The following is a 22,954-nucleotide window of genomic DNA, read 5'->3' on the forward strand; positions in this document are numbered from 1 at the left end:
TCTTGTGCTTCCCAGGTGAGGCGATGCCTCGCCCTGCTTCAGCTCTTGCTGGTTGAGCTGCACCCCAACCAGCAGATCAGCACCAACTGTCCGACCCGCCCCAGTGAGATAAACCCGGTACTTCAGTTGAAAATGCAGAAATCACCCATCTTCTGTGTCGCTCATGCTGGGAGCTGGAGGCTGGACCTGTTTCTATTGGGCCATCTTGGGTGCGCCCCCTCGGTTTCTTTTCTTAAACTTCATGAACCAACCTCTACTAGCTTCCTACTTTTCTTCTGCAGTTTCCTCACCTCTCTCAGCCTTCACAGATTTGAAGACAATTAGGGCCTTGCTCTGGTTTAGGGTTTGACTTCAGGGAATATTGTGGCTGGTTTGATCTTGTATCTAGACCACTCAAACTTTTGTCACATCATCAATAAGGCTGTTTTGCTCTCATCATTTATGTATTTACTGCAGTAGCACTTTTAATTTCATTCAGAAACCTGTTCTTTGCATTCAGAACTTAATTGACTGGTGCAGGAGGCCTGGCTTTTAGTCTATCTTGGCATTTGATATACCTTCCTCACTTAGTTTAATCATTTGTAGCTTTTGATTTAGAGTGAGAGATATGAAACTCTTCAATATATGAAACTCCTCCTTTCCCTTGAATGCCTAGAGGCCATTGTAGGATTATTAATTGGCCTATTTTCCATACAGTTGTATCTCAGGGAATAGAGAGGCCTAAGGAGAGGGAGAGAGACAGGAATGGCTATTGCTGGAGCAGTCAGAACACACACAGCATTTATTGCTTATGTTTGTCATCTTATATGGGCACGGTTCATGGCGGCCCCAAACGATTACAATTGTAATGTCGAAGATCACTGATCACAGATCATCATAACTGATATAATAATAATGAAAAAGTTTGAAATATTGCAAGAATTAGCAAAATGTGTCATAGAGACACAAAGTGAGCACACGCTGTTGGAAAAATGGTGCTGACAGACCTACCAGATTCACAGTTGCTGTAAATCCTTATTTTGTAAAGAAAAAAACCCCACAATATCTGCAAAGTACAATAATGCAGAGTGCACTAAAACGAAGTATGTTTGTATAAAAAAAGATTGTGATTAATAATTCAGTTGTAGGGAGTGGAATATCAAAAGATTTCGACTGCTACTACACTTCATTCTGATTTTAAGAGTTGTTACTTTAGCCTCATTACAAATTATAGGTGCTATGTAAATGTTCTGTTGTGTATCTTTAATAATTCCTTTCTCTGCTTCTTTTCTAGGTATCACACCTGTGTATCATAATATGTTTGCTTTAATGAGTGAAACAGAAAGGATCTGGTATCCACCCAACCATGTCTTCCATATAGATGAGTCAACCAGGCATAATGTACTCTACAGAATAAGGTACTTTCTTCAGTAAAGTAACTTACTTAGTGCTGAAAGGCAAAATGGGAGAAATTATCAAATATTTTTAAATTGCAAGGTAGTTAATACCAGAGACCTGAACCAATTAGTTAGCACTCATTTTAAGATTTCATTTAAGATTCTGTTTCTCCATCAGAGAAACTGTTCATACATGTTGTTTAAGTAGAATAGTCTGAGAATAAAGCTGTTTTGGTGGGATGCCACTTAACTCCTTATGATTATAATTAAATAAGTAAAAAAAAATCAGAATGGGCTTTATTAACAAAATCCTAAATGTTTGGGATATTGCTGGTTTGTGCAATGTTTTGTGCAATAAAATGCAATTTCACATCTTATCTTTACAAAGAACTTTTAAAAAAGTTGTTGTGAAGAAAAGAGACTTTTCCCAGTGTGTATTTGCAGCTTCAAATTGTAAGTTAATTTATATAATTTATGGTAATGTGTAATGCCTATTTAGAGAAATCTAGTAGTATTTTTTTACTTGAAAGGATGAAACAAAGATATGTTTGATTTGTGTCTCATAAATACCTGTGATTTTTCTAAGCATTTACATATATATATACACACACACACACACACACACACACAAAATTCATCATAACTTAAGGAGGTATTAAGATTTCCACATTAAAGATAAAGAATTTAGAGCATTGAGAAACAATATTACTCAAATTTATTCATGGTCACACAGCTAGGAATTGGGAGTCAGGTTCAAATCCAAGCCTAGTTTGCTTCATAAGCTTGCCTCTTAACCACCTCATGTGTACTTCATTAAAGAGATAATGTATATATAGTATTTATTATTGTGCCTATCACTTCATGCTGTCTCAGTAAATTTTAGTATTGTTTTGCTTCTTTCCCTTCCTCTATTCTATATACAAATATGCAATTGGATGTGTTTGCATTTACTGATATCTAATGTATAATTTGCACTGAGTTCAAAAAATTATTTTTGAAATAATTATTGAAAAGACAGTTGGTGAAAAAATCAATAAATGTTCAAATAAATAATAGATGTACAAAAATCAATAGCATTATTATATGCAAGCAACCACTTATATAATAGATAAAGAAGATCCTATTCAATATAGTTACAAAAACCCTTAACTAACCAGGAATGGTTTTAATAAGAGAAAACACAAGACGGTATAGGAAAATTAGAAACTTATTTGAAGAATATGAAGAATTAGGACATAATACTGGAATGGGCAGATGGAATATTACAAAGATCAATTTCTCTTACACTATGTGCTTAGCTCTAAGCCAATTAAAATCCTAAAAAAGGCATTTTAGGGAATTGGACACATTACTATGTTAATTTAGAATTATTAAATAAGATAGCCATGAGAAAGAAGACTTATCTGGGAATTGTAAAATATTTTGTCCCAGGAGATATTTTCACATTATATGAAACTACAAAATGGTATCTATTATTTTATTTTTTTTATTTTTTATTTTTTTGAGATGGAGTCTCGCTCTGCCGCCCAGGCTGGAGTGCAATGGCCCAATCTCAGCTCACTGCAACCTCCGCCTCCCAGGTTCAAGCCATTCTCCTGCCTCAGCCTCCTGAGTAGTTGGGACTACAGGCGCCCGCCACCGCGCCCGGCTAGTTTTTTGTATTTTTTAGTAGAGACGGGGTTTCACCGTGTTAGCCAGGATGGTCTCGATCTCCTGACCTCGTGATCCGCCCGTCTCGGCCTCCCAAAGTGCTGGGATTACAGGCTTGAGCCACCGCGCCCGGCCTGGTATCTATTATTAAAGCCACATAATTAAATTCAGAATCATAATCTAAATAATGAGAATGTTGGGGCCAGTATATCTTGAAAGTACTCCTTCATACATATAGAAACATAATATATGAAGAAATCTTTTCACGTTAATGTGGGAGAGATTAGTCAATAAATGGGGATGGGATAGTTGATTAGCTGTTTGAATAAAATTTTAGCTTCTTTCTTTATAATGTATATCAGATAAATTATAGATTGATTAAAGATCAGATTGATATGTAAATAGAAATGTAAAGAAAATCAAACTATAAAAGTCTGAATTGGAACTGAATTCAGGTCCTTGGGAAAATACCATTTAAGCTGCAAAACAATAGAAGAAATCTTATGGGAATGATTGCAATTGTCGACTATAAAAATTTTCAGATGTCCGAAGGTTTCCTCTTAAAATGAAAAGGCAAACTGTAAAGATTGTTTCAACAAATCAGATAAAAGGTTAGTATTCTTATAAATATAAAATTAAAAACACAGTATCCATTAAACAATTACTTAATGTACATGAAGAAATAGTGTCACTAGTTATGAGAATAATGCACATAGTTACAACTATTTGTTGGTCTCATAACTAGTGATGCTGAGAATTTTTTGAAAACGCCATTAATGATTTGTTCTTCTTTTGTTAAATATTTCTTCATGTACGTTAAGTAATTGTTTAATGGATAGTGTTTTTAATGCCAACAAATTAGAGGATCAAGATGAAATGGACAAATTCCTAGAAAGACACAAGTTATGGGAACTGCTAAAAGAAAGAACAGAAAGTTTGAATAGGTCTATGACAAGTAAAGATATCAAATTAGTAATTTTTATAAAAGCCCAGGCCCAAGTGGCTTCACTTGTGAATTCTGTCACACATTAAAAGAATTATTACCAGTTATTCACAAAAAATAGCAAAGAAAGGAGGATTTCCCACCTATTTCTGTGAGTTCAGTATTACCCTCATAACAAATTCAGACGAAGATGTCTAGAAGAAAACAAAACTACAGACCAATGTTGTAGGTAGAAAATCAACAAAATACTCGCAAATTAAATCCAGCAATACAGCTTGAATATATCTTATCTGAAATGCTTGCGACCAGAAATGTTTTGGATTTTGGATTTTTTTTCAGATTTTCAGAATATTTGCAGAGTATACACTGGTTGAACATACCTAATTTAAAAATCTAAAGTCTGAAATGCTCTAATGAATATTTCTTTTGCACATCAGGTTAGTGCTCTAAAGGTTTTGGATTTTGGAGCATTTCAGGTTTCAGATTTTCAGATTAGGAATGCTCAGTGTGTTTACAAAAATATTAAATACCATGACCAGGTGGGATTTATCCCAGGAAATACAAGGTTAGTGCAACTTCCAAAAATCAATCAGTGTAATATACCACATTAATAGAATAAATGACCAGAACCACATGATCATCCCAATAGACACAGAAAAAGTATTTGATAAAATCCAGCATCCCATCATTATAAAAAATCTCAACACAATAGGAATGGCAAGGAACTTCCTCAATTTGTTCAAGGGCATCTATAAAAAAATCCAAAAGTAATGGCGTACTTAATGGTGAAAGACTGAATGCCTTCTCTCTATGATCAGGAATGAGATGAGGATAGCTACTCTTACCACTTTGATTTAACACTATACTGTAGATTCAGGGTAGGGAAATAAGGCAAGAAAAAGAAATAAAAGGCATTTATATTGGAAAATAAGAAGTAAAACTATAGTCATCCCGCTGTATCCATGGGTTTCACATCCATGGATTAAACCAACTACAGATTGAAAATATATGGAAAAAAAGTTGTGCTTGTACTGAACATGTACAGACTTTTTCTTGTTATTATTCCTTAAAGAATACAGTATAACAATTATTTACATAACATTTACATTGTATTAGATTATAAGTAGTCTAGAGATTTTAAAGTATACTGAAGTATGTGCACAGGTTGTATGCAAATAGTATATCAGGAACATGAGTATTTGCAGATTTTGGTATGTGTGGGAAGTTCTGGAACTAGTACTGCATAGATACCAAAGGATGATTGTGTAGTCACAGATTACATGACCTTGCATATTAAAAATCCCAAGGAATTAATAAAAAACTATTAGAACTAATAAATGAGCTCAGGTCAGTTGCAGAATAGAAGATCAATATATAAAAATCAGTTGTATTTCTATACACAGACGAACAATCCAAAAATGAAATTTAAAAAATTTCATTAACAATAGCATAACAAATTTTTAGGAATAAACTTAACAAAAAGTGTAAAATGTATACACTGAGGAATATAAAACATTATTGAACGAAATTAAGGAAACACCTAAATAAATGGAAAGATATCTTATAGAGGACTTCATATTTTTAATATGGCAATACTCCTTAATTGATCTGTATGGTCAGTGCAATTCCTACTGAAATCCTAGCTCTCTTTATTGCAGAAATTGACAAGTTAATCATAAATTTATATAAAAGCAAAGGGACTTAGCATAGCTAAAACAGTCTTGAAAAAGAACAAAGTTTGAAGATTTTACTTCCTAATTTCAAAATTTATTACAAAACTACAGTAATCAAGACAATGTAGTACTAAAGGATGAATATACAGATTAATGGAAAGGAATTGACAGTCTCAATATAATTTCTCACATTGATGGTAACTGATTTTTGATCAGGGTGCCAAGACAATTCATGGGCAAAGAATAGTCTTTTTAAATAATAGTGCTGGGACAGCTGGATATCCACATGTAAAATAATGAAGTAAGACAGCTACTTCACACTATATACAAAAAAAAAAAAAAAAAAAAGCTTAAAGTGGATCATAGGCCTATATAGAAGAGCTAAACTTATTAAAACTCCAAGAAGAAACACAAGTCTTTGTGTACTTAGATTAGGCAGTGGTTTCTTAGATATGACACCAAAAGCTCAAGTGACAAGGAAAATAGTTAAGTTAGACTTTATCAAAGTTAAAAACATTTGTGCGTCAAAGAACACTATCAAAAATGTGAAAAGACAACCCACAAAATGGAAGAAAATGTTTGGGAATCATACATTCTGATAACTGTCTTATCTCCAGAATATAAAAGAATTCTTACAGCTCAACAATACAACTTAATCTAAAAAGTAGGCAAGGGACTTGAATAGACATTTTTCCAAATAAGACATACAAATGGCCAATAAGCATGTAAAAAGATGCCCAACAGGCGGGCCCCAGAGCGGGCTCAGGGGAGTGTGGCATGCCAGGCGCCTCCCGCCCGGAACATACGGAGGCTGGCCCAGGCGGCACAGGAGCTGGAGCAGGGCCCGAGTGGGCGTCCGAGCCCGAGCGGAAGTGGGAGAAGGGCTGGAGCGGGGGTCCGCGCCGCGCTGCTGAAGCCTGGCCGGCCGCCCAGACACTGCCTGCGGCCCGGCCATGGCAGAGCCAAGGAAAGGATCTCTATACAAACAAATACGTGGCTGTCAAATTGGAGCTGATGAAGTCCCGGGCCCCACAGCTGCACGTGGGGTACTGGTTCTACAAGCGGCTGAGCGCCACTGAGGGCGCCCCTCAGGTCTACTACCTACTACTTCGGCCTGTGCTGGAAGTACAACGCTATGGTGCTGGAGCTGCTGGGGCCCAGCCTGAAGGACCTGTTCAACCTTCACGCTGAAAACGGTGCTCCCGATCGCCATCCAGCTGATCGCACGCATGGAGTCTGTGCACACCAAGAGCCTCATTTACCAGGACGTGAAGTCCGAGAACTTCGTGGTGTGGCGCCCGGGGACCAAGCGGCAGCTCGCTATCCACATTATCAACTTCGGGCTGGCCAAGGGGTACATTGGCCTTGAGACCAAGAAGCACATCCCGTACCGTGAGCACAAGAGCTTGACAGGCAGGGTGCGCTACATGAACATCAACATGCAGCTGGGCAAGGAGCAGAGCCACTGCAGTGACCTGGAGGTGCTGGGCCACATGTTCATGTACTTCCTGTGCTGCAGCCTCCCCTGGCAGGGGCTCAAGGCCGACACGATCATGAGCGGTACAGAATATCGGGAACACCAAGTGCACCACGCCCATCGAAGTGCTCTGCTAGAACTTTCCAGAGGAGATGGCCACATACCTGCACTACGTGCAGCGCCTGGACTTCGAGAAACCCGACTGTGACTACCTGTGCACCTCTCCACCGACCTCTTTGACCGAAGCGGCTTCCTGTTCGACTTTGAGTACCACTGGCCCAGGAAGCCCTTGGCAACGCCCATCGGCACCGTCCACACCAACCAACCCTCCCAGCCTCAGCTTTGGGACAAAGATCAGCCACACAGCAAAAACCAGGTGCTGACCTCCACCAATGGGGAGCTGAATGTGGACGACCCCATGGCCGGCCAGTCCCGCGCCTATCACGGCGCCTGCAGAGATGGAGGTGGGCGATGAAACCAAATGCTGCTGTTTCTTCCCCTTCAATCTTCTCCGTGCAGCCCCTTGGGGCGTGAGCTTGTGTGAGGCCCTTGGGGCCCACCCACAGCAGCCCAGGGCCAGACTCTGGCTGGAAGCCGGGACGCAGACTTAAGGGCCTGCGCCTGTCTCGGCCGGTGGCCCCATCCCGTAGACGAGGGGTCACTTCCTTCACATAAAACTGGCCAAAATTTCTATACCTGTGTCTAGTCCGCCCCTCCAAGAGCATTAACTATTTAAAACAAGGAAAAAAGTTGGGGGGGAAGACCCCTTCTACCCTCAACCCTGCCCCTCCATTTCTTTGCTGAAGTGAGTAGTGCGATCCTGGAGGCCCTCAGGGCTGAGGCCTGGCTCTGGCCCCGGCCCCGGCCCCGGCCCCAGCCCCGCCATCCGCCTGCGTTAGCTTCATAAAGTCTAGCTTCTCTCCCTCAATCCAAAGGCCGTTTTCTGGAGGGGAGGGCAGGCCTGACCTGGAGTGGTGCTGTGGGGCCATCTTGCCCAGGCCCACCTGGGAGGTACACAGGCATTGCTGCCAGGGGTGAGGCTGTGCCCCAGGCTTCCCCAAAACTAAAGGGGAAGGGAGGGGTGGGGCCGTGGCTGAAGCCAGCTCCGCACCCAAAATGCTGCACCAAAGCTCAGGCGCCGCAGTCTCGGCCACTGCAGCCTTTCCCAGCCTCGTCCCGGTGAGGGGCAGGTGGGCCCTGCTAGGAGGGTGCTTCTCGAGGCACCTGTTCCCGGAGGCTGTGCTCCGACCCTCAGAACCTGAGGCAGGTGGGCCAGCTGGCGTCGCCCTGCTCAGCCCCTGGGCTCTGCTGCATGGGGGCGCGCGGGCAGGGGGCTTCCTGTCTCTGTGCTCACCCGGCAAGCAGCCGCAGACAAAATGCCTTAAAGCCCCCGGCTCAGCCCCGTAGGTGTATGTGCAGGGGCCTGGGGGCGGCTCTGGACTGGCTGGCGGTCCCCCAGCGGGTCAGCTTGAGGCCGTGCCCAGGGCGGTGGCCGTGAATCTGGTTTTTGCTTTACCAAGTGTACAGAAATGGCATTTACGTTTCTCTGATGCTCTTTTGAAGCCATACAACTTAGGGGCTTTTTAAAAAAAAAAGAAAAGAAAAATGAACAAAAAAAAAAAAAAAAAAAAAAAAGACAAAAAAAAAAAGAAAAGAAAAGAAAAGAAAGAAAGTGAACCCCCCCCCCCAAAAAGATGCCCAACATCATTGGTCATTAGAGAAAAGCCAATCAAAACCACAATGGGATAATCATAGATCTACAAGGATGGCAAAAATCAGAAAGACAAAAATAACAAGTGTTAGAGGATTTGGACTAGTTTGGAAACCATATATTGCTGTTGGGAATGTAAAGTGGTGCTGCTACTTTGGAAAACAGTTTGGCCATTCCTCAAAAGGATAAACACAGAGTTACCATATGACCCAGCAATTCTACTTCTAGATATATATGCAATAGAAATGAAAACATATATCCACAAAAACTTGTACATGACTCTTCATACCAGCATTATTCACAATAGCAAAATAATAGAAACAGTCCCAAATGTCTGTCTGGCGATGAATGGATACGGAAAAAGTGGTATATTCATACAATGAAATATTAATTTGGCAATAAAAGGGAATCAAGTAATGATACATGCTCTAATGTGGATGAACCCTGAAAACATTATGCTGAGTGAAAGAAGGTAGACAGGCCACATGTTCTAAAATTAGAGTGTGGTGATATTTGTATAATGCTATGAATAAACTAAAAACATTGAATTTTACACTTTAAGTGGGTGGACTTTATGGCATGTGAATTATATCTCAATAAAGGTGTTACTAAAAGACTCAATATAGAGTATTCTTTGTTTCTTTGACGGACAAGTTTTTAACTTCTATTTCTCCAAAGAAACAATTATTTGTTTTTATGCCAAATTAGCATTTTCAGATTCTCTACTGGTGTTACTGGATTAAATTATGTTTTTACTTTTTGTTAAGGTTTTATTTCTACATTTTTTGTTTCTTATTGCTTCTACATTTTGTGCACTGAAGGAGGTTGTATATTGATTTTACACTTACATTTCTTGTACTTTCTGCCTATATTAGTGTTATCCACATATCCTTTTGTCTCGAATTTATATTTAATACTGTTAGCTGTGTTTTCTAAGTATGGGATAATACCTTTCAGTATGCTGTAGGTGACTATATATAGATAGTATGTTTGTATATGAACTGTTTGGAAGCTGACCAAATGTTTTTATTATCTTGTAGATTTTACTTTCCTCGTTGGTATTGCAGCGGCAGCAACAGAGCCTATCGGCATGGAATATCTCGAGGTGCTGAAGCTCCTCTTCTTGATGACTTTGTCATGTCTTACCTCTTTGCTCAGGTATGATTATACTATCTTACTTGTACATGTATTAAATGATAAATATTTTGCTGTTTAGTAAGTCACTTAATCAGGAAAAACTTCACATATGGGAAAATTGCAGTTCTGTCTTGCACAGCAAGTGCAGAGAAGTAACAAAATTGAGGCTTTTTATCACTAGTTTTTAATCCCATGGTTTATGGATAATAGAATCTATTTTATAAAGTTTTTTTTGGATTGATCCTTTTGAATTTCTTTTTTTTTTTTTTTAGGACTTTAGATCATTTTAAGGATTTCACAAGGTATAGACTGAGGTTTATTTACAGAATGATTCATATAGGCATATGTGGCTAAAATATTAGTAACATTTCTTTAGGGTTTTAAGAAAATTTTGGATAATTTCAGGCTTACACAATGGACAATGAACTGTAGAGGAAGTAGGCTACATAAAAAATAAGCTATGATAGTTTGTGTAGCTGTTTATAGGAAGGTGACTGGATGTTGATACTTAGTCTAAGAGCTATATTCAAGTTATTTGTTCACTAATACAGTTATGTCAAATTTTGGTATTGTGTTGGTATTTCATAATGCTTTCTTCTCTAGTACCTTGATTTAAACAGTAATTGAAATATTTTGTCATTAAATAACTTGTTTTTATGTGCTGCTAGACTAGTATGAATAGAAACTAAAGGAAGAAAATATATTAGTGCTCTTGGGTAGAAATATGCACTTGGTATCCCCAAGGTGTCAGGAGTTCTAAATCCGATTTGCTAATATTGTAGGACATAAGCCCACAAATCCTCATGGCTCGCATTTCCGAGAAGAAGCCTAGTAAGGCTAGTTCAGTTTATGAACAACAAAAGGAAAAATATTTCTCTATTGGGGTATGAGACCAACAAACTTTATTTTTATTTTGTTAAGAAATATATAATAAAAATGACCATTTTAAGTGTGCAGTTCAGTTGTATTAAATACAAACACATTGTTGTACAACCATCACCACCATCCATCTCCAGAACATTTTTCATATTCCCAAATGGAAATTTCATACCCATTAAATAATAACTCTCTATTTCCCACTCCCAGTGGCCTTTCGCAGTCACTATTCTACTTTTGACTATAAATCTGCCTTTTCTAGGTACCTCATACAAATGGAATTATATAGCATTTGTCCTTTTTTGACTGGCTTATTTCACTTAGCATAATGTCTGCTAGGTTCATCCATGTTGTAGCATGTGCCAGAATTTCTTTCCTTTTTAAGGCTGAACAATATTTCATTGCATATGTGTACTTATTCATCTGTCGATGGATACGTGGGTTGCTGCTGTGAACATGGGTAAACAAATATTTCCTTGAGTCCGTTTTCAGTTCTTTTGGATACATACCCAGAAGTGGAATTGCTGGATCATATGGTAAATTTATAATTTTTTTGAGGAACTGCTACATTGTCTTCTGTAGTGGCTGTACTATTTTTCAGTCCTACCAGCAGTGCACAAGTGTTCCAATTTCTTAACATCCTCAACAATGCTTTGCTTTGTTTGATAATAGCCATCCCTATGGGTATGAGGTGGTATCATTGTGATTTTGATGCATTACTTCTCTAACAACTAGTGATCATGAGCATCTTTTCATATGCTTGTTGGCCATCTGTTTGTCTTCTTTGCAGAGATGTCTCTTGTTGGCCATTTGTTTGTCTTCTTTGCAGAGATGTCTATTCAAGTCCTTGGTCCATTTTTAAATCAGGTTGTTTGTTTGTTGTTGTTGTATTGCAGAAATTATTATTCTGGATCTTAACTCCTTATAAGATACATGATTTGTACATAGTTTTTCCCATTCTCTAGGTTGTCTTTTCATTCTGTTACTTGTCTTTTGGTGGACAAAAGTTTTAAATTTGGCTGTATTCTAATTTATCTATTCTTCTTTGTTTCTTATGTTTTTGGTGTCGTATCCAAGAAATCATTGCCAAATCCAATGTTATGAAGCTTTCTTTCTGTTTTCTTGCAAGAGTTTTATCGTTTTAGCTCTTACATTTAGGCCTTGGGTCCATTTTGAGTTAATTTTTGTCTATCGTGTAAGGTAAGGGTCCAACTTCTTTTGCTTGTGAATATCCAGTTTTCCTAGCACCATTTGTTGAAAGACTGTCTTTTCTCCATTGAATGGTCTTGACACCTTTGTTGAAAATCATTTGACCACCAACTTACTTTTTTATACAGCTCCTTTATCTTTATAGCCATTATAAAAAGAGAGGGGGATGGAGAGAGGCTTCTGAGAATAGCCTTTTGAAAATAGGATGTGATGAGGTTACAACTTTCTGTTGCTTTTACGGGTATATTATTCACCTGTCCTGCAGAGCTAGTTTATTTTGGGGGCAGGCTAGTTAAGTCCCATTTATAAGCCAAGTTTTCCCAAACTCTTCATTCAGCTACTTTAGCCTAACATTAATACTGCAATGTAAATTTCTTAAGCTCAAATTTTGTCTGCTACTCAGATGAGAAGGTTTTCTTTCTTATTTTTTTTGTAGAGATGGAGGTCTTTGATGCCCAGGCTGGCAGGATCATAGCTCACTGCAGCCTTGAATTCCTGGGCTCAAGTGATTGTCTTGCTTTAGCCTCACAGCCTCCCGAGTAGCTAGGTACAGGTGTGTGCCACTATGCCTGGCTAATTTTTTTAGTTTTGTTTTTGTAGAGATGGGGTCTCGCTCTATTGTCCAGGCTGGTTTTAAACTCCTGGCTTCAAATGATCCTCCTACCTCAGCCTCCCAAAGTGCTGGGATTACAGGTGTGAGCCACCACACCTGGCCTGAAATTTTCAGTAGTTTTAATTAAATGAAAATTTTGATGGTACATACTATAATATTTAAGGAATAGTATTATGTTTTGGCATTTGAGACTCTTCCATTTTTAACTTTTCTCTAGTGAATAGTTGATTATGTTTTTAGTATTGCTATCACTAATTTTTCATATATTTATTGTCTTTTGGTCATGAGTTCCACAGAATATCCACATGAGCAGAATTTGTTATCTACCAGTTCTTTTCTTTCTTTTTTTTGAGACAGAGTATCGGGAGAACCTGCTCCCGATGGTTACATGGGTTCTTTTCTATTTCCTAGGTGTCTTGGCTGGTTTGAGAAATAAAGGGAAAGAGTATAAGAGAGAGAAATTTAAAGCTTGGTGTCCGGGGGAGACAATGTCGGCAGGATCCGTGATGTTCCCAGAGCCGTAAAACCAGCAAATTTTTATTAGCGATTTTCAAAAGGGGAGGGAGTGCACAAATAGGGTGTGGGTCACAGAGATCACATACTTTACAAGGTAATAAAATATCACAAAGAAAGTGGAGGCAGGGTGAGATCACAGGACCACAGGATGGGGCGAAATTAAAATTGCTAATGAAGTTTCGGGCACACATTTGTCATTGAGAACATCTGATCAGGAAACAGGTTTTGAGAGCAGACAACCTGTCTGACCAAAATTTATTAGGCGGGAATTTTCCTCGTCCTAATAAGCCTGGGAGCGCTACAGGAGACCGAGGCTTTTTTCATCCCTTCAGCTTGGACCATAAAAGACGGCATGCCTTAAGGGGGCCGTCTACAAACCTACCCTCAGGGCACATTCTCTTTCTCAGGGATGTTCCTTGCAGAGAAAAAGAATTCAGCGATATTTCTCCTATTTGCTTCTGAAAGAGGAGAAATATGGCTCTGTTCCGTCCTGCTCACTTGCGGCCAGAAGTCTTATGTCTGGTGTTCCCTGAGCATTGCTGTTACCCTGTTCTTTTTTCAAGATGCCCAGATTTCATATTGTTCAAACACACATGCTCTACAAACAATTTGTGCAGTTGACGCAATCATCACAGGGTCCTGAGGTGACATATATCCCCCTCAGATTATGAAGATGACAGGATTAAGACATTAAAGTAAAGACAGGCATAGGAAATCACAAGGGTATTGACTGGGGAAGTGATAAGTGTCCATGAAATCTTCACAATTTATGTTCAGAGATTAGAGTAAAGACAGGCATAAGAAATTATAAAAGTATTAATTTGAGGAACTAATAAATGTCTATGAAATCTTCACAATTTATGTTCTTCTGCCGCGGCTTCAGCTGGTCCCTCCGTTTGGGGTCTCTGACTTTCCGCAACAAGAGAGTCTCCCACTGTTGCCCGGGCTGGAGGGCAATAGCATGATCTCGGCTCACTGCAACCTCTGCCTCCTGGGTTCAAGTGATTCTCCTGACTCAGCCTCCCTAGTAGCTGGGATTACAGGTGCCCGCCACTACACCCAGCTAATTTTTTGTATTTTTAGTAGAGATGGGGTTTCACTATGTTGGCCAGGCTGGTCTCGAACTCCTGACTTTGTCATCTGCCCACCTTGGCTTCCCAAAGTGCTGGGATTACAGGCGTGAGCCACCATGTCCAGACTCTCTACTAGTTCTATATGGAACCAAGGCAAGCTATTAAAAAGAATCTACCAAGTCATTGATCATCTTCTACTTAAACAGTATAACTTACTTGCCTGTTCTCAAAAGTGTGGTGAAATAAGTGTTTAAAACTGAGCAAAAATCTATCTCCTACCCTGAATTAATTTTGTATTAGCAACATTTAGGCCTTTGTTTTGGTTAATACTGATTATATGATGGTGTGCTTCTTAATAGTTTATTTTCTTATATGAAAATATCTTCTATATTTTATTAATTAAAAAGCAAATATACTTTTGAATATATGTTTCTTTTAATAAAATTAGTTTAAAAAGGTTCCAGTAAAGCTTTAAGTTCGTGAGACAAGTTATCAACATCAAAAGAAGGGAAATACAGATGTAGAGTATAGAAGGACCTATATTTCTCTTGTCCAGTTTAAAACCTTGATTCACATTGTTATTTTAGGTGATACGGCTCTTACCTTTTTTCTACAAAGAAAATTGGTATTATGTTTAGAATATTTGTACTTTTGCTTTCTTTTTCTTTCTCCCATTACATGTTCAGTCTGATTTATCTGTCTTCCTAAATCCTTCAGGTCAAAATCTTAGAACCTCTGTGTTTCTCTCTTCTTCATTCTTTATACAATATATAGTTAATAAAGTATCAGCCTTTTTCAGAATCTTTTAGTATCTTATGTTTCCTGGATCAGATCCTTATTATTTCATATCTGAGCCATACACCAGCCTCTTAAAGAGCCTCTCTGCATACACTTTATTTTCTTCAAGCACTTCTATCATTGCTACTACTCTACCAATGGAAGAGACATGATGAAAATAGATCTCCATAGTTTCTAGGATTAGGTCATTCAAGGGCACCTGCAGTCTGACCCCAACTTACTTTTCTAGGTTTTAATCCACATTATTTCTTCACATAAACTTCAGTCCCTAATCAAATTAGTTTATGCATCTGAACATATCTTGTGCTTTTTTGTGTGTCTTGTTCCTTCTATTTCTTTACCCTGTTTTGTGTCCATCATACATTTCTTTATTTTTAAACACACTGTGAAGTTTCAAATCTTCCATGAAACCCTCCTTGATTACTCCAACTGAATATAATCTTAACCGTCTCCAAGTTCCTGAAGGAGCTTTTGTGTGGTGCTTCCTATATCATGTCTGGCATTATAATTATTTGCTTCCGTTTAGCTTCTAAGCTAAATTTTGGTCCCCTTGATGACTGAGACCACATCTTATACAGTCATGTGTCACTTACTTATGGGGATATATTCTGAGAAATAAGTCATTAGGCAGTTTTATTATTCTGTGATTATCATGTATTGTACTTATACAAACCTATATGGTATAGCCTAGTATATGCCTAGTCTATATGGTATAGCCTATTATTGCTCTAGGCTACAAACCTATATAGCATGTTGCTATACTGAATATTGTAGGGAATTTTAACACAATGGTATTTGTGTAGTTAAACATATATAAACATAAAAAAGGTACAGTAAAAATGCAGAATTACAATCTTATGGAACCATCATTATATATGTGGTCTGCCATTGACCAAAACATTGTTATGGGCCACATGGCTATTTCTTTGTATCCAACACCATTTGTAGTATGATGCTTCCAACATAATTGGAGTTCAGTATATATTTAATTCAGTAATATCTATTTTAATTTAGGTAATTTTTATGTAGAACATATAAATTGAAGATATAGGCAATGAAATAGGCCAATGTTGTATGTACTTTGTAATTGGGAACCCAGTGTAAATCAGTTTTCATTTGCAAATGAACTTTTATTAAAATTGTATTGCAAAATGAATGAAAATTAAAGGAGGAATTTATTTATTTATTATTTTAGAGACTGGGTCTTGGTCTGTCACCCAGACTGGGGTGCAGTGGTGTGATCATAGCTCAAGAGATCCTCCTACCTCAGCGCCCCGAGTAGCTGGGACTGCAGGTGTGTGCCACCATGCCTGACTAATTTTTAAATTTTTTGTAGAGACGAGATCTTGTTATGTTGCCCAGGCTGGTCTCAATCTCCTGGACTCAAGTGATCTTCATGCCTTGGCCTCCCAAAGTTCTGGGATTACAGGCATGAGCTGCTGAGCCTGGCCAGTTTGTAGCTTGTAAATGCACATGTTCTGAAAATTATGATTAAAATACAATCATAGATTAAAACATGTTAATGAAACTTATGATGAGATATTTCCTTCTAAATTTCTGGTTTCAGTGGCGGCATGATTTTGTGCATGGATGGATAAAAGTACCTGTGACTCATGAAACACAGGAGGAATGTCTTGGGATGGCAGTGTTAGATATGATGAGAATAGCCAAAGAAAATGATCAAACCCCACTGGCCATCTATAATTCTATCAGGTAATTTTCTTTTGCAAATCCTTACACATAAGTGTGAGTAGAGATTTTATATAATTCCTATATATTTTCTGTGTTTACCCATGCCTTTTGATTTTGTAATACTGGTTAAGTACCCCTTATCTAAAATGCTTGGAATCAGAAATGTTTCAGATTTTGGATATTTCCAGATTTTGGAATATTGGCATTGAACTTAACAGTTGAGCAACCCTAATCCAAAATGCTCTAATGAGCATTTCCTTTGAACATCATGTTGACATTCAAAAAGTTCTGGGTTTTGGAACATTTCAGATTTCAGATACTTGCAAGAGGGATAGTCAACCTGTAATAAAAAATCATACGGGTAAGTTTTGTATCTTGGGAGTAACACACACTTTGTAAGGTGAAATTATTGAAAGAGTTGTATTACAGGAAATATCATAGGTATTAAATATCTATTATTTGATTTCATTTATTCTGAGAAGGCTAGGTAAGTTCAGAGGAATGGAAGAAACACCTGGAGGCATACTTTTTGATAGTAGATCCTCTAGCTGGCTATATAAATGACCTGAATAAGTATTTCCCAAATGGTGGTGTATTATTTTATTTGCATTAGAATCACATGGGGGTGTCTGTTAAAATCAAAGATTTCTGGGTCCTAATCCAAGAGATTTGGATTCAGTAAATCCGAGTTGAAGCCCACAAATGTGAATTTTTACAGGTGCTCTAGGGTGTTCTTATACAAGTGATCCAAACTCTGCATTCTTCAAATTATTCTTCTGCATATTGAACTTGACAATCATGGCTAATAACAGTTTTCTGAAACTCTACAGGCTATAAAACTACTTTTTAAAAAGGTATATTTAAGAATGATTTGACTTTTAAGTTTGAAGGCTAAATATGTATTTTATATATTACATACTTTACCAGATTAAAAATTTGAGTATGTCATGAATGTGCTTAAAGCTTCCTTTTTTGAAATTGTTCTCCCAATAACTGGCTTTATTCATTTCTTTGCCCTGTCATCAAAACAGTTACATACCCAATTTGCAGAGTATCAATTTCTGTATTTCTCTCTTTGGTTTTAAATATTCTTGTTTTACTTTCAGATGTCTATTTGGCCTTAACTCAATGGTGTAAGACATAGGGTATAATTTTAGGAACTCAGGAATCTAAAAGATTCCAAAGCCCAAAGGAAAAAAAAAAACCACATTCATTCATTCATTTGGTAGCTATTTATTGAATACTTGCTGTATGCCAGGTTATAGTAGAACATAGTCGCAGGAAGAGTATCTTAGATGTCGTTACATAGAAACCAAAGGAATTGAGGGGAACACAGTTGAAGAACAGAAGCTTTGACCCATTGAAGATGCATGTTATAAATATGAAGCCATCTCTAGACTTATGCTATCGTGGAATATTTCTGCTTTGGAAACCATGATGTCATCCAAAGTCTCGGCACAATCTTTCTATGTAGATTGTAGTTTCTTCCAGGTCGAGAATCATGTCATCTATTACTCTTCTCCCTACATTATTTAGTCTAGTGTTCTAAACCTGATGACTATTTAGTAAGTGTATTTATCTGATTCTTTTAACTCATGCTCTTAGCCATGCAAAATGCTGCATCATTCTTTTTTACTGCTTTACTTTAAAAATAGTGTAGATATTAAACACTTATATAAGATTCTGTGATATTTTAAGAGTTTATTGAGATAATTTACAAATCATAAATCTCACCCATTTAAAGTGTACAATTTAATATTTTGTATTATATTCACAGGGTTGTATAAAGATTTCCACAATCTAATTTTAGAACATTTTCATTCTTTCTGAAAGAAACCCCATGCCCATTAGCATTCAGGCCTCATCCCACTTTCCCCTAGCCTCTGGAAATCACTTTATGTTTGTGTGGATTTTCCTGTCTCAAACATTTCATATAAATAGAATCATGCAAAATGTGGTGTGGCATTTTTTTGTCTGACTTCTTTCACTTAGTATGATGTTTCCAAGATTCATTCATGTTGTAGAATGTATCAGTACTTCATTTCTTTTTATTGCTGAATCATATTTCATTATATAGATATACCACATTTTGCTTATTTGTTCTTCACTTTATGAAAATGTGGGCTGCTTCCATGTTTTGGCTATTGTGACTAATGTGGCTATGAACAGCTGTATATGAGTAATTTTGTGGATGTATTTTTTCATTTTTTCTTGTGCATACATTTAGGAGTGGAATTCCTGGAACATATGGTAACTCTAACTTTTTGAGGAACTGCTTAACTTTTCAAAAGCAGCTGTGCCACATTACATTCACACTAGCAGTACATGAAGAGTTCCAACTTTTTCAGCACTTGTTTCTGTCTGTCTTTATTTTATCCATCCTAGTGGGTGGAAGAGCTGTCTCATTCTAGTTTTGATGTTCATTTCTCTGATGACTACTAATGTTTGGCATCTTTTCATGTACTTTTTGGCCATTTGTATGCCTTTATTAGCGAAGCGTCTATTTGAATTCCTTGCTCATTTTTTAATTGGGTTAGTTGTCTTTTAATTGTTGAGTTAAAAAAATTCTTTTTATATTCTGAATACAAGTCTCCACATATAATCATATTTATGATTTGCCACTATTTCCTCCCATTCTGTATATTGTTGTTTTACTTTCCTGAAGGTATCATTTGTAGCACAAAAGTTTTAATTTTGAAGCAGTCTAATTGCCAGATTTTTCTTTTGTGTCTTGTGCCATGTGGAAATGTGGTTTTAGCAACATGGGTATCTTTCTTGGTTTTAGCAAGAGCAGTTTCTCTTGAAATAATGGAACAGAGCCAAATTGGAATGAGTTGAGGGATAAATGGAAGGCAAGAAAATGGAAATGGCTATGTACATTCTTTCAAAAAGAGGCCAGATAGGCTGTGGCTAGAGGGAAATGTGGGATTAAGAGGTTTTACATTTTAGATGGGAAGGACATTAATTTGGCAAGTCCTTTGTATCTGTGGATTCCACATCTAATATGTCATAGAATGAGGTCCAGAAAGGTTTCCTGGATTTGATGATGCTTGAGCTGAGCCTTGTAGAATGGGTAACTAGATAGGAGATGGATGATTAGAAGAAAGATTAGCATATATTAAGGCATGGAAAATTATTTATTGGTACTTTAGAAATAAAATGTTCCTTAGAAGCAGAGAAATAACCTTCTTTAGAATATTGCACAGAGATGAATGTACAGAAAAGTCAGAACATTTCTAAATGGAATTGTTTTGATCACAAAGGAATTATTAGGAGTTGAAGCTGGCCTAACAAAATAATATACAGAAGTATGTTTCCATAATGAAAATAGCTTCCAACAGAATGTAACAATTTCCAAAATTCAGGTAAATTTTGGAGCACAGCATCATAGGAAATATTTGTAGCATAGTTCAATATGTGCCAAAATATTATCTTATCAACCATTAACTCTGGTGTATGAAATAAAGAACAGGAATTTTTAGAGACTCTTACTAACTAGACTGAGGATTCATTTCATTAGGGGAAGAAGATTAACATCTTCTTTTGTAAACATTGATGATAACTTCAGTGTGTGGATATATTTGTATCATCAAACAAAATCTTAAAGTTTTATACTGTATGGATGGGGGTTATGGCAACTTACTCCACTTGGCCACTGTGTTGTAATGCCTACTTAACCATGGAAAAGGGTGGTAACTTCTTTTTCAATTTTTAGATTGATCTTCTAATTTTTGTTTTGTTTTTCTGTATGTGCTTTTTTTATCTGCAGCTACAAGACATTCTTACCAAAATGTATTCGAGCAAAGATCCAAGACTATCATATTTTGACAAGGAAGCGAATAAGGTACAGATTTCGCAGATTTATTCAGCAGTTCAGCCAATGCAAAGCCACTGCCAGAAACTTGAAACTTAAGTATCTTATAAATCTGGAAACCCTGCAGTCTGCCTTCTACACAGAGAAATTTGAAGTAAAAGAACCTGGAAGTGGTCCTTCAGGTGAGGAGATTTTTGCAACCATTATAATAACTGGAAACGGTGGAATTCAGTGGTCAAGAGGGAAACATAAAGAAAGTGAGACACTGACAGAACAGGTAATCCTTAATGATATGTTCTTGTTCTTTGTTATTTTAAGTAGAATGGAAATAAAAACAAAGTAATTTTAATCATTTGCAACATGGTCTTGCACTTCTCCCATTTGATAGAAGTGGAAGGTTTTAATAGTGTGAAGCTATCAAGGTCATATAATTCTTTGCCTGCTATTCTTAAATGGTTTTTTCATTTAATTTTTTATGACAAAATAATTAGCAATGACTATATTACAGTTTCAGAAAGGTATCCAATTCTAATAGTGATTTTAAAGGAGTTTTGCCTTTCTTTCACTATTAGTGATAACAGAAGGCATAATTATAAAACTTGTTAGCTAGAAAAGATTAATATTAATTGATTTTATGATAATATATACCTGCTAAATAATTAATTAATTTTTTTTAGGTTTGCATTGCAAGTTTTAAATTTATTAGTATCCATGTTGTTCAGAGATTGTTACTAGAGATTTAGAGGGATGATTTTTTAATTTTTCATCTTTGGTAGTCTCATTTCCAGTCTTCTGGCAGTGGTTTCTACTAATGTTAATTGAATTGAAGAGTGCCATAGCACATTTTAGATTCCTGGCATCATTTAATGCTCTCATTTTTAAGTCAAACAAGACACAGCATAGTCTTAGGGTTAGATTGATAGAGGAAATCATATTTAATGCTTATCTGTTGTTATCAATACCTTTTTTATTTTAAAGAATTTGGAATGAATGTTGTCTTCTTCATAAGTCTTGTTTTAAAATGGCTCCATAAATTCTACGTTTTTAATTTTACATGCTTTTAAACTATAGGATTTACAGTTATATTGCGATTTTCCTAATATTATTGATGTCAGTATTAAGCAAGCAAACCAAGAGGGTTCAGATGAAAGCCGAGTTGTAACTATCCATAAGCAAGATGGCAAAAATCTGGTAAGTTTGCTTTATGGTTGAATAATGGTTTCATTTTATAATTCTCAGAAATATGTATTTTAGAATCTTAGTACCAAAATTATTTTCTGGTAGGAATTTTGATTGTAGTTTTAAATATAACTCTAAACATAAACATCAGTTCAGTAAACTTTTTGATAACATCTAGCTTTTTGTATTACTATCAACACCATCTTCCTACAGAGTTTCTTGTACATTACCGTACTTTTTTTACTCATTTTTATGATTAGCAAAGCACCAGTTACTTTCTCCCCTATTGTACTCTAGATTATACTAGTTCTCTGATGTAACGCTCACCCCTGACTAAAATATTTTATCAATAGGGATGTATATGTGCCAGTTATATTGCCTAATTAAAGGAGAAAAATAAAACAATGATGTCTGGAACTTATATAACAAAATGTAAATCAATCCCAGGTCAGCCCCACCCAAGCTATAAGACATAGTTGATTCTAAAAGATTAACCCTTTCTCTTTTTTAAATAGCTTCAGAAATCGAATTTATTTTAATATAAATGGAAGAAATGAATTATTTTATACTTTGCTCTTAAGTTTCTCATTTATCTGCTCTGTCTTCTTTTTAACTCAGATGCTTCTTGACACTTCCTGGCTTAAACTAGTCCTATTAATGTTATTTGTCCATTTATCTTAAGTATTTATATGGCTTACCTGTCTGGCTGTTCCAGGGTTATATTACCAAAATTATAACTAATTTGCAACTCACTTAATTCAGCATAGTTTTCTGTTCTTAGAGAAAAATATGATAGTACACCTACTGCGTAGTAGACTGTGAGCCTTTTGAAGGTAAGGATCATATTTTTATGTGTGTTTGTACCCCCTACACCTTGCACAGTGTACTCAGGGCCTAGTTTAGAGAAAGCTTGATAAATATTTTATGGATGCATGAAAGGATGATTAATTATCAACCTCAATGTGGATCTATAATAAATGTTTCTGGGAGAGTTTATTGATCTTAATGTGAACAAACTGTAGTAACCTAAAGAACTTCTCTATGGGACTGTATTTGGACTTGGCTTAATTTTAAGTCTGCAATACAGAGAAGTTAAGTAACTTTCCAAGGGCACGGTGTTGGTTAAGTGGTAGGGCTATTTAAACTCAAATGCATGATTTGAAAACCTAAGCTCTTAAGTGTGACACTAACTTCTTTGCTGAGTATCTGTAAAGCTC

The 22,954-nt window shown here is 36.9% G+C and overlaps 1 protein-coding gene and 1 pseudogene across 4 annotated transcripts in view; both read left to right on the forward strand.

The window, feature by feature from the left end:
- Nucleotides 1-22,954, forward strand: part of JAK2 (Janus kinase 2) — a 160,056-nt gene that overhangs the window by 53,951 nt on the left and 83,151 nt on the right. For 2 of the 3 annotated variants that reach the window (XM_011988377.1, XM_011988376.1), the window contains 5 exons: nt 1,274-1,397; nt 9,871-9,988; nt 16,620-16,765; nt 20,514-20,835; nt 21,630-21,749. In XM_011988377.1, the coding sequence (XP_011843767.1) occupies nt 1,274-1,397; nt 9,871-9,988; nt 16,620-16,765; nt 20,514-20,835; nt 21,630-21,749 (830 nt within the window). Of the gene's footprint in view, nt 1-1,273; nt 1,398-7,310; nt 7,584-9,870; nt 9,989-16,619; nt 16,766-20,513; nt 20,836-21,629; nt 21,750-22,954 lie in introns of those variants that run through there. The other variant, XM_011988378.1, reaches the window with a different exon arrangement.
- LOC105545439 lies at nt 6,610-7,617 on the forward strand (annotated as a pseudogene). The gene has a single exon (XR_001006922.1). The product of XR_001006922.1 is annotated as a casein kinase I isoform gamma-2 pseudogene (transcript).

Source organism: Mandrillus leucophaeus, unplaced genomic scaffold (assembly GCF_000951045.1).
Source record: "Mandrillus leucophaeus isolate KB7577 unplaced genomic scaffold, Mleu.le_1.0 Scaffold329, whole genome shotgun sequence".
NCBI lineage: Eukaryota > Metazoa > Chordata > Mammalia > Primates > Cercopithecidae > Mandrillus > Mandrillus leucophaeus.